The sequence below is a fragment of the Solanum dulcamara genome, chromosome 8 (assembly GCF_947179165.1).
Source record: "Solanum dulcamara chromosome 8, daSolDulc1.2, whole genome shotgun sequence".
Taxonomy (NCBI): domain Eukaryota; kingdom Viridiplantae; phylum Streptophyta; class Magnoliopsida; order Solanales; family Solanaceae; genus Solanum; species Solanum dulcamara.
Genome location: NC_077244.1, coordinates 4,326,816 through 4,338,585, shown reverse-complemented (window position 1 = coordinate 4,338,585; position 11,770 = coordinate 4,326,816). Strand labels below are relative to the sequence as shown.

Here is an 11,770-nt window from a genome sequence, read left to right as displayed (position 1 = left end):
CTATTTTGGCGAATAACCTTGAAACTTAATAAGTTTCTTTAAGAGTTATTACAATACAAAGCATTATTAATAGCCAGTATTGTTCCTCCAGGTAGTGATAAGGCTGCTCTTCCAGAGCCCTCAATTATTTTTGTACTACGGAATATTGTATTAACATTGGCCCCTTTCATAACCAAATGAGAGAAATATTTCTTTTCTCTTAATATAGTGTGTGTTGTAGCATTATCCAAAAGACACATATTTCCATTACTCATCTTAGATCCAATTGAAGATTGAGAAATTTATTTATCTACATAAGATAAAAATGCATTTTAAGAGATAAAAATAAATAACAATATTGCTAGAAAACATTAGTCCTCTTTTTTAAATAGATAAAAGTAAAAACATGATAATAAAAAGTACATCAAAACTACAACATATTGTAAATCATACAATAAAATTAAACATCAATTATGATCCCCAAAGAAGTCTTCAACCTCCAAATGAGTAATATTATTGAGGTAATTAAAATCGTCATCCTTCAAAGTCAAATTCGCTTCAATATTATCATTGTATACTTGCGAAGGTCCTGCCTTAACATTATTTTCAAATGTCAAGTGTGACTCTATCCGAGGTTTAGAAGAAGAGGCACCACCTTTATTTGCCTTTCTTTTGAAGAAATTTTGATAAAGCCTGACAAAATGCTCAGACGTTCGACATTCATTTTTCCAGTGGTCTTTCATGCCATAACGATGACAGTTACTTCTTGAAAGACCACTTGAGAACTCATATTGTTCTCCCTTTTATGTTGACCACCACCACGACGATTATTATATTGTCTTCTTTTATTGCCACGTCCACGCACATTATTGTGGCCTTGACTTTTTGGCCATGTGATTCTACCACATTTGTTTCCGATAATGAAGCAGTTCCAGTAGGATGAGCTTCATAATTTTTCATTAAAAGAGCATTATGTTGCTCAGCCACCAGAATGCATGAGATCAATTCAGAGTATTTCTGAAAACATTTTTCATGTTATTGCTGCTGTAATATCACATTAGAGGCATGAAAAGTAGTTAGTGTCTTTTTCAACATGTCCTCATCATTTATAGTTTTCCCACATAAAAATTTCAGAAGTTATTCTAAATACAGCAGAATTATACTCAATTATAATTTTAAAATCTTAAAACCGTAAGTGCATCCACTCATAACGAGCCCTTGGCAATACCGTTGCCCTAAGGTGGTCATACTTTTGTTTTAAACCTTTTGATAATTCAAGTGGATCTTTCACGTCAAGTATTCAATCTTCAAACTTTCATTTAGATGATGGCGAAGGAAAATCATAACCTTCGCTTTATCCTGACTTGATGCTTCATTTCTTTTGATTATAGCATCACCAAGCCCCTTAGCAGTAAGGTGAATTTCGGCATCAAGTATCCATGGCAAATAATATTTGCTAGAAATATCAAGTGCCACGAAATTCAATTTTGACAAGTTTGACATGATGAAAACTATCATAAAAATATTTAAATTAGATCAAACTAATAAATTTTAACCATTGAAAATTAAGAATAACTTATACGATATTTTGATAAGAAAATTTATTTTCATTAATTAATAAAATCTACTACCACCTTAAATTATTTAGTGAACTTAGAAATTGAAAATATTCAAATGTATACTTGTATTTAGGATCTGAAAATAGAAATAATTATATTATCGAAACATACTTTATAGGAGACTTCATGCTGATAATGTGTTATGAAATAAACTAATTTAGCAAATTAATAAGAAAGAGAGACAATAAGAAAAAGAGAGAGTTGATAGAATCTGTGTATTAATTCCATAACACATAAGACTATTTATAGCCGAATGTGTTAAGAAGAAAGCTATAATAATAAAAATACAATGATGACCATTAAGTGACAGCATCATTGTGTCGGAAAAAAGTAGAAGAAACATTATTGGGTAGGGGAAAGTGATAATGGACAACCACAAACTCACAAACTATTTTACAACATAAAACTCTATCAATTAATAGAGATAAAATGATAAACTCATTATATCAATTATTGTTTTCTTAATAAATATGTCAAGTCAAAATTTGACAAGTAAAAAGGAACGGAAGAAGTATTTAAAATTTAGAAAACTAATGACTTTTTATTATGTTGACTATATTTGGCAAAAACAATTTCACATCACCAAATACCTAAAATCCCAAACTCCCTTGTGCAACATAAACACAATTTTATCCTATATATAGCCCTCAAATATTTCCTTCTCAATTTTTCCACCATTTTTCAAAGCTCAAATGCTGTGAACAGTCATGAAAACCCTAGCCCTATCTCACCACCGACCGTTTCTCTCCGGCTCCGGTCACCGTTCCTCCATTTTTTCCGTTCTTCCGGCTACTTCGCTCTCTTTCTCCGGCTACCCTGTTGCTGCTGCTCGAGTTCCGATTCTCAAATGCTCCGCTGCCGTTTGTCCTCCTTCATTAGGTAACTTCTATACCTGTTTAAGATCCAGAATTTAATGAATTCCGCTGCATTAGTATCCTCTATGCCTATTTAATTCAGGGATGGTTCTAGGATTTTAATTCGGTGAGTTTAGAGTTCTGCATTGGTTACTCAGCTATATATTTGGCATTAATGTTTTTTGTTCAAAAAAAATTTCAACTCTATATATTTGATTTTGAAATGGATCCAAAAGTTTAAGTCATTGCCTTTTGTGCTTCTCTGGAACTTTAGCATTAATATTTATTTTCCAAAAACCTTCCTTTTCAACTGTTAATAAGTTCGGCTTCCTTCCCGAGGACGTGCTATACACATTTAATATAGAGGTGGATTAAGGATTTTTAGTATGTGTTAAAAAAGAACATGCTAAATAGTGCTGACAAATAAGGATGTCAAATCATATATGAATGGGTCGGATCAAATATGACATGCTACACTTGATTTCAGTATTGAAGGTATAGTAAAAAGTTAGTTAGAACTTAGGAGAATTGAACAAGCAAGGAACCAAAATTTATAGCTTAGCTCTTCACTGTACCAGATTTCAATCACTAATTTAAGTAAGCAATTAATAATTAGGTTTAATGAATAAATAAAAATAAAACATGATTAGCACCGAGACAATTATAACAAAGAAGAAGGAGTTTCATTTATTTAGGAAAATAAATAAATGCTGAAGCTAAAACATTGAAAAATGTCACTAGCCAGATTCGAACCCGCACGCCTACTAAGCTCTGAACCCCCATAGCTGCTGAACCAAGCCCCTTACTTGTGTTGAGGGGGTTCAATATTAAATATATACACATTAAAAATAGATTTGATCCTATATACTCAGTGCAATTTTTATGCGACCCCCTGAACTCCATGTAGATCTGCCCCTGGGCGCAGATTACTGTTGCATTTCTTGATCCTATGTGGCAGTCAATTTGAATAACATTGAATGCGTAGAATATCAAGTTGCCCCTCGCTCCTCTAAATGAGTACATTTACTTTTGAAATCGACCAAGAAAGGAGCTTACCTCAAGTTTTGACTACCCCGTTTAGGAGATGAATAAAAAATATTAAGTAATATCTATATAGACAGTGTCAAGGACAATTTTTATGTTTGCACTACTTTTAATAGTGCATATCTATTCACTAACTTAATTTGCCAGACATTAATTTCATGATGGTAACTTTTGGCTGCTTTCTGGTTCTGAGATGGTTTAGTTTGTGTAGTGGAAGATTCAGTGAAGTTCAAGGAGGCCGCCAAGCAAGGGAATTTGATCCCCCTCTACAGGTCTATATTCTCCGATCACTTAACTCCGGTCCTTGCTTACCGCTGTCTAGTGAAGGAAGATGATAGGGAAGCTCCAAGCTTCTTGTTCGAGTCTGTAGAGCCTGGTTTGAAAGCTTCTAATGTTGTAAGCTCCTTGTTCTACCTCCAGTTAGTTCCTTGATTGAAACTGGAATAGTCAAAGGAAATTATATTGCTGTCTTTAAATGAATGATGGGTTTGAAATGAAATTACCATATTCAGAAACCATGTATAAGTACTATAACTCAGAACTTTTTATAGTTAAAAATAAATCAAATTGTTTCAGTTGCAAAATCTACAAAGATAAACTTCTTTTGTCCCAAACTAGTGATACTGAAGTCCTCTTCAGGAAGGAGGGAATACTGAGATTCACAACGCACCCAAAGGGTATCGGCTGCGGGTTTCCTTGTCATAAAAAAAAAGAAGAGCACATGGGGAATTATTGATGTTTGTATTCTCATTACCTGCACTACCTGCATCGAGCACGATTCTTAATAACCAAAAAAGTTACTTGCTTGATTACACCTTGCTATGTTTGTTGATGAGTTAATTATGCTAGGGTCGATACAGTGTGATTGGGGCCCAGCCGACAATGGAAATTGTTGCAAAAGAGAACATGGTGACAATTATGGATCACCTTGAAGGAAGCAGAACAGAGGAATTTGAGGAAGATCCAATGAGCATTCCTCGTAGGATTATGGAAAGATGGAAACCTCAATGCATAGATGAGCTTCCTGAAGCATTTTGTGGTAGTAAATTATACTTGAACTGCTTGAGTTTATTAGAATTATTACTAATCTAGCTTGATTCAACGAATCATCTATTGCTTCACTGCACCTTTACCGGAAAAATCTAGTAAATGCTCCTTGTTATCTTTGGAGTTCAGTATGTCATGCCAGGCGCATCAAACTGGCTTTAAGTAGCTGGAATGGACAATCTCTATCCACTGGCAGCAGACATCACTGGAATGCGATTTCTACTTGTGTTCTTTGGAATATTTGGCTAGAGAGGAATGACAAAAGCTTTAAGCCTTTAATGATGGAGGGAAAATATTTCACTTCTAATAGCCAAATGTTTTGAAAAGTCTTTACTTGTGGAGTAGGAGTATTATAGTTGACATTTACTCACTGTTAGACCTTTTGTACTCCTTCAACTTATAGAAGGAAGACCTCTATTTCCTTCTATGTAGTGGTGGATGTACATGGAGCAATACATGTTTACGAGAACCCATGCACCCCTCCTTAGACTATGTAAAAGCACTGAAAATTATTTGGACAACATACTTAAATTATATGTGGGAACCCAAGTTCAATAGAGCATCTTGGTGTATAGGTGGCTGCATGCATCATTGTTAACCCGAGTCAAGGGGTTCGAATCCCATGCTTTTCATTCATTAAATTACTCTTTTCTGTTGCTCCGTAACGAGTAGATACTTCCGCAGGAGCATAATCTTGCTTTTTTGTGTCTGTTCTTCCTTTTCAGTTTCTTGTTTGCCTTTTCTCTTTTCTTTTTTGGTCCTGTTTTGATGCTGTATTCTTCTTTTTTGTCTTTCTTCCTTTGATATTTCTCTTTTTCTTTTCCTTTCTACTTTTCTTTCTTTTCTTTTTTGGTTCACTCATGTGTTTTAAAATCCTTAATAAGTAGAAATATCCATCTCCTCTATGTGTTCTCTCTATCTGAATTTTAGCAACATTTTTTCAAACAAGGGTCACATCTTTTCCCAATTTTTTCATGGTCTCTATCCATTTTCTTTTATTTCAACTTCTTTTTTGGATTTGTAAAGTAGTTTTCTTCAATTAATGATGCTATTTTTTAGAAAATCGTCTTCAAAGTAGAAAAAAACTCGTTGAGAATAATTGTAAGCTGAATGATTCTTTTCTGTGTGATAATAGTATTAATTATAGTTTACTTAATAAGAGTAGTACAGTGCATCCATTCTATTGATGTAAAACTCTTATATGTACCTTCAGGATAGTAAAATCTTTACCTTTTCCGTTGAAGTAAAGGGAAGGATAAAATCTATAAAAAAATAAAAATAATTTGTTTATTAGTTATTGTGACAGAGTAATTCAAGAGACATTTAAATGGTTTTGATTTCTCACAACATGAAGCAGAAAGAAGTGTTGGGAAATGGAATCCCATTTTAAGATGGTGTACACATAAAGAAAAATCTATTAGTAACTCTAATTTATAGTGGGAGAATGGAAGAGGAAGAGAGGGAAAAAACTGTCTTGTTGATTTGTACGATCAATTTAAGGAGTGTAATAATTGAAAAATATGCTAGTTTCATATATTTGAATAAAGTAAGAATTTAATCTGAAAAATCTAGAATAAAGTAAGAATCCACATCAACAGAAGTTGGAAAGAGGGAAGGATGAAGAGAGATTATGTGTTGAATAAGCTTAGGCTCAAAGGTTTCAGAATGTATATGACAATTGATACCTCTATACACAAATCTCGTCTGAGAAGAGAGTAACTTAACTATACCTAATGCTGTAGTTTTTCCTTTGCAGGAGGTTGGGTTGGTTTTTTCTCATATGATACCGTGCGTTACGTAGAGAAAAAGAAGCTACCTTTCTCAAATGCTCCCATGGATGATAGGAACCTTCCTGATCTTCATCTAGGTCTTTATGATGATGTGATTGTGTTTGATCATGTGGAAAAGGTAGTTTAATTTTCATTCCCCAACAAACCTTCAATTTATTTTGTTTTCCGGATTTATATTAACCTATTTTTTTCCTAGGGCCTATCCGGTTCATGAACATATGCTTTACCTCTCATTGAAGTGCTTCAATATTAATACTTCGATTTTACTTTTTGTACTTCTTCAATTTGTCATGCATATTCAGCCATTCATTGTGGATTGTTTCTTTATTTTTCATTGAATGTTTTGGGTTTGAATATATTGATTTGAGTTGTTAGTATTCCACATCGGTGGTGAATGTGGCAATTTGTCTTCCTATATGTTCTTGGACAATTCTCGTTCTATGAGCTAGTTTTTGAGGTTGAGTTATGTACGAGATCCATTTCTTAACATGGTGTGAGAGCTAGATCATTTACATTCTTGGTTTACCCAATGTTGGGTACCCATATTATGTCATCCATGCTTCAGATGATGTCGCGTCCTGGTTATGAGGAGGAGGGGATGTTAAGTGTCACGTTGGTAGAGGAAATGGTTTATTGTTTGGCAATGCTCACCCTTTGAGCTAGCTTTAGAATTGAGTTAGCTTTTAGCGTTGACTTAGGCATAAGGTGCATTTCTTTACATGCTTACTTTCATGATCAACTTCTAGTAGTTAGTGTCTCTGAATCATCAATTTTTGAATCAAAATGCACTTTGTTTAGTTGCAACAATAACAACATACCCAGTGTATTTCCACAAGTGGGATTTGAGGAGTACAGGATGTAGGTAGACCTTACCCCTATCTTTGTGGGGAAAATGCTCCTTGTTTAGTAATTAATAAAAAACCAGTATGAATTAGTTCTTAGAGCAATCAATATTTGCAGCTGATAAGTATCATTCACTTTATATGGTATTATGGTCCATTACTCATATTTCTGCTCGATACCAGAAAGCATTTGTTATACATTGGGTGCGGTTAGATCGGTTTGCTTCAGTAGAGGAGGCCTACAATGATGGTAAGACCAGATTAGAAGCATTGATGTCTAGAGTACATGATATTGTACCGTAAGTTAATTTCACTTCCTCTTCCAATAATAATTACCTTATTTACTTTTCCTTTCCTCTCATTCATTTGGTTGTACTGGCTTCTTCTTTTAGTCCTAGGTTGGCTTCAGGGTCGATAAAACTTCATACTAGCCTATTTGGTACTTCATTGAAAAAGTCAACCATGACAAGCGAAGACTACCAGAAGGCTGTTTTAAAGGCCAAGGAACATATCCTGGCTGGGGACATTTTCCAAATTGTTCTTAGCCAACGGTTTGAAAGACGAACATTTGCAGATCCATTTGAAGTATACAGAGCATTAAGAATCGTAAATCCAAGTCCTTATATGACTTATCTACAGGTATGCCTGTTTTCCTTGAGACTTTGACTCTTCAAATTTTATTTTCCTAGGTCTCTCACAAAGGATATGTTCTGATCAGGCAAGGGGGTGTATACTTGTTGCTTCTAGTCCAGAAATTCTTACTCGAGTGAAGAAGGTAAATCAACTGACGTTCTCCATTCTAATTTGCAGATTGCATGTCGATTTCACCCCAAATTCCATCTGTCATTTTCTCTACCATTAACAACTTTGCTAATAATCTAAAACCGTTCTTTTTTTTAATCCAGAAAACAGTTACCAATCGGCCCCTAGCAGGGACTATTAGAAGAGGTAAGACACTAGAGGAAGATTATATGTTGGAAAATCAACTTTTGAATGATGAGAAACAGCGTGCAGAGCACATAATGCTGGTTGACTTGGGAAGAAATGATGTTGGAAAGGTTAACACTCCTAATTTTCCTTTTTTATATCTCTCAATAGGTTAATGGAATTTTTGCATTATTAGAGGTGTGGTGTATAATCTTCTATATGTCAAGATTCGATAAATCTACGTCTGGTCTTGTAATTGGACAACTGAAAAAAATTGGTCATGTTGATTGTAATTCTCATCTTCACATTGCTTATTGCTACTTTTGATATCTTCCTGCTTCCTCTGTACTACATTGACCTTTAATTATATACGTTAAGGTTGTCAATATGTAGGTAGCATCTCATTCTCTGTCATGTAATGATCTTGTTCTTGTTTTTGACCAAGTTGCGAAGATTCTTCACTTATGGTGCCGTACCAGTGTCAACACGACGTGGGTGTGGCATCTATACTGGATCAGGTCAATCAGTTTTAGTTAGTATGACCAAAATTGATAGAGAAATTCAAGACAAATCCAATGATTTCAGAAATCAAAACAAAAGATAGGGTGAAATCATAAATAGGCATATGCTTTTTTATTTTAATGGTAAAAGATATTGGTGTTAAAAAACTAGCAACTAGAAGGTGCTTTAAAAATATTTATAGTCAACATAGCTGTTGGATGTGCAATGAGCTCAAGAAGTCTATCATGGCCTCTATCATTTGTGATAGCCATGTTACACTAAAAAGACAGTAAGGTGATGCATCTGTATTTTATAATGATTACAGATTCAAACTTGCTCTTAAAAATTCGTGCATTCCTTTCCTTTCAAAGAGTCTATCATAATTTAGGCATATATCTGTATCTATGTTTTCAGATATTTGAATTATTTTTTAGCTGGATACCCTCACCCGTACCTAGACCTAGATCCGTACCCCCAAATTTTTAAATTTAGATAATGAAGGATCCAACCTCTAGATCCATACTCGTATCGAACACCCACGCCCGAGTCCGAGCAATTTAGGTTTTGGATTGTCTAGTGTCCTAACTAAGATTTCACTTCAGTTTAAACTTACTGCCGGAATTCTCCGGCTTAGTATGTTTCCTTTAGCTCCTGTATTGAGCTTGCTTCTTTTTGTCCATGCAGCTAGTTAATACTCAGGTGCATAATCTTAACATGCGTTGTCAAATGCTGAGATATGCATAAACCAATGGGAAATTAACATACATCTTGCTTGTTGGATGCTGAGTCAAGATTCTATGTGGCTCTTAGATGCTAGGCATTTGTGACAATTAGTTCTCCTCTTGGCATGGTGCTGTTAAACTTAATAATTGTACAGTATTTAAGCAATTCATCCTCCTTTTAGGCATTGGCATTGTTGCTCCCTGAACTTCTATTTATTTGAATTCCTTGGTACCTACTGAATTTTCTTTGTTAGATAAATTCTCATATTAGAATCATTAAGCATTTTATTGAAGCTGACTTTCACTACAATCATGTTTGACCAACTTCAGTTCTTAATTCAGGTCTCTAAACCTGGTTCGGTGAAAGTTGAGAAACTAATGAACATTGAACGGTATTCCCATGTCATGCACATCAGCTCCACGGTGAGTTCTTGCATTATGAGTTGTATTTTATTATAGCTATTCCTTTACATGGATTGGGGTCTTATATGTTACTTGCATTAAGGTATGTTGCCTGAGTGCAACAAAGTTTTCTTCCTGAAAGAAGTGCCAGTTACAAATAACACTTGTTGTTATGCATTATGTTCCTTCCTTTCTTACATAGTTCAGTGGTTAGAGAATCATCACTAAGGCTTGGATGTTGTGAAATGTAATGATTTGTCTGGCTTTTTGTCCAAAATTTGCAGGTTACTGGTGAGCTACTCGACCATTTGAGTAGCTGGGATGCTCTGCGTGCAGCCCTGCCTGTTGGAACCGTTAGTGGAGCGCCTAAGGTTCTATAATTATCTTGTATTCTTACAACATTAATTATTTGAATAAGCTGTGTCAGTTATTTGAGTTCTGGATGCTTTCTGCTGCCCTAATGTCATAAGTTATGGGAATCGGGAAGTGGCCAAACTGATACCTCTAGTCTTTGGAAGTATGGTTTTGCCACTTCACTGAATTTGATAAGTTGTTGGAGATGTTGATAATCAATTCTCCTATCCTGAACGGAAAGTTTATGCATATCGTCTCTTTTGAATCAAGTATTAAGAAGTGAACCACTTATTATTGTCTGGAAGTAAAGAGGGGTGAAGGGGGTTGAGGGATGAAGCTAATATTGGTACGATTATGTAAGAACTATTGATATGCTTTGAGGTGTTTCATGAAGGAATTTATAGTTATAGTTTTAATTTTTTGTGTTCACGAAGGGCGCGTAAGTAATTCATGCCTCTTGCTTTGGTACAGGTGAAAGCCATGGAGCTAATTGATCAGCTGGAAATCACAAGGCGTGGACCATACAGTGGTGGATTTGGAGGCATTTCCTTTACCGGAGAAATGGACATTGCCTTAGCTTTAAGAACCATTGTATTTCCAACTGGAACGCGTTATGACACTATGTACTCGTACAAGGATGTCGATAAGCGACGAGACTGGGTTGCTTATCTCCAAGCTGGAGCAGGTATAGTGGCTGATAGTGACCCCGCTGATGAGCAAAAGGAATGCGAAAACAAAGCTGCAGCTCTTGTCCGTGCCATTGATCTTGCAGAGTCCTCATTTGTTGACAAATAATAGATGCAGTCCTACCTGTCGAATTTTGTTTCGTCAATTATTTCGTTTCTTGATGGATGTAGAAAAGTTTGTTTTCATTCTGGCTAGTCCGTTATGTTGGCAAGTGACTGAAAATCACACCAATGTCGGAATTGTTGCATAGGTTCAGTATTGGCTTTTATCAACTGTACTTCTCTGGCTGTCTATTGATTTCAAATTTTGGCTTTTTTGGGGGTTCTGCTGTTCTACTGTTACAGCACAGCCAATGATCTATTGGAAATAACCTATCTATATAGTGGGATAAGGTCGGTTTATATCCTACCCTTCTAGACCCACTCGAGGAACTGCACTGGGTATGATGTTGTATCAAGGCAATTGTATTTGGGTAAATCACCTAAATGTACAATATTCAAAAAATATTTACCACATAGAGCAACATAATTATTTTAACCATATATAGCAAATTATTTCTTCTAAAACTCATCCGCTATTTTCTCTTCCCTTGTTTCTCTCCAAATTTGCTACACCAATATTCTTTCTAATCTTTTCACCCATAATTTTCTCCAAAACTAGGGCAATACTTAGCTTCATAGCTTCTCAACCATGACTTTCTACAACATTTGTACTCCAATTTTGGAATTAAGTGAAGTGTATTCAGTGGAATTTCACTTCTCAGAAGAAAACTTTTTGTTCTCCATAGCCAAAAAGAGGAAGAAGCAAACACGAGCAACGAATAGTATGCTATTCAACAATATTCATGCGAAATTTTCTCCATAATTTTTTATTTTATTACTAATTTTCATTTCTTTCATTTTTCATTCAAGTTTAATTCATAATGCAGGTTTCAGTTTGATAACGCTACTGAAACACATCACTGAAGGCTTTTTCATTAGCTACAATTTCCATTCGTCTCTA

The 11,770-nt window shown here is 35.0% G+C and overlaps 1 protein-coding gene across 3 annotated transcripts; it reads left to right on the top strand.

Moving 5' to 3' along the window:
• The first annotated feature begins 2,186 nt into the window (after positions 1 to 2,186).
• LOC129899344 (anthranilate synthase alpha subunit 2, chloroplastic-like) lies at positions 2,187 to 11,082 on the top strand. 3 transcript variants are annotated; one of them, XM_055974281.1, is made up of 11 exons: positions 2,187 to 2,477; positions 3,708 to 3,892; positions 4,346 to 4,535; positions 6,300 to 6,451; positions 7,359 to 7,474; positions 7,568 to 7,814; positions 7,894 to 7,950; positions 8,081 to 8,233; positions 9,668 to 9,748; positions 10,012 to 10,098; positions 10,553 to 11,082. In XM_055974281.1, exons 1-11 carry the CDS (start codon positions 2,306 to 2,308, stop codon positions 10,874 to 10,876), a joined length of 1,764 nt encoding a protein of 587 aa, XP_055830256.1. In that variant the 5' UTR covers positions 2,187 to 2,305; the 3' UTR covers positions 10,877 to 11,082. The 3 variants fall into 3 exon arrangements, with proteins under 3 accessions (XP_055830256.1, XP_055830255.1, XP_055830258.1); XM_055974280.1 differs by having other exon boundaries at positions 3,699 to 3,892; XM_055974283.1 differs by lacking the exon at positions 2,187 to 2,477 and having other exon boundaries at positions 3,803 to 3,892; positions 4,357 to 4,535.
• The last annotated feature ends 688 nt before the right edge of the window (positions 11,083 to 11,770 follow it).

Excerpts from the sequence above, each read along its gene's own strand:
- LOC129899344 (XM_055974280.1), top strand. The coding sequence starts at position 2,306 with ATGAAAACCCTAGCCCTATCTCACCACCGACCGTTTCTCTCCGGCTCC. Across the intron at positions 4,536-6,299 it reads GCTTCCTGAAGCATTTTGTG|GAGGTTGGGTTGGTTTTTTC; the intron begins GTAGTAAATTAT and ends TTTCCTTTGCAG. Across the intron at positions 6,452-7,358 it reads TGTTTGATCATGTGGAAAAG|AAAGCATTTGTTATACATTG; the intron begins GTAGTTTAATTT and ends GCTCGATACCAG.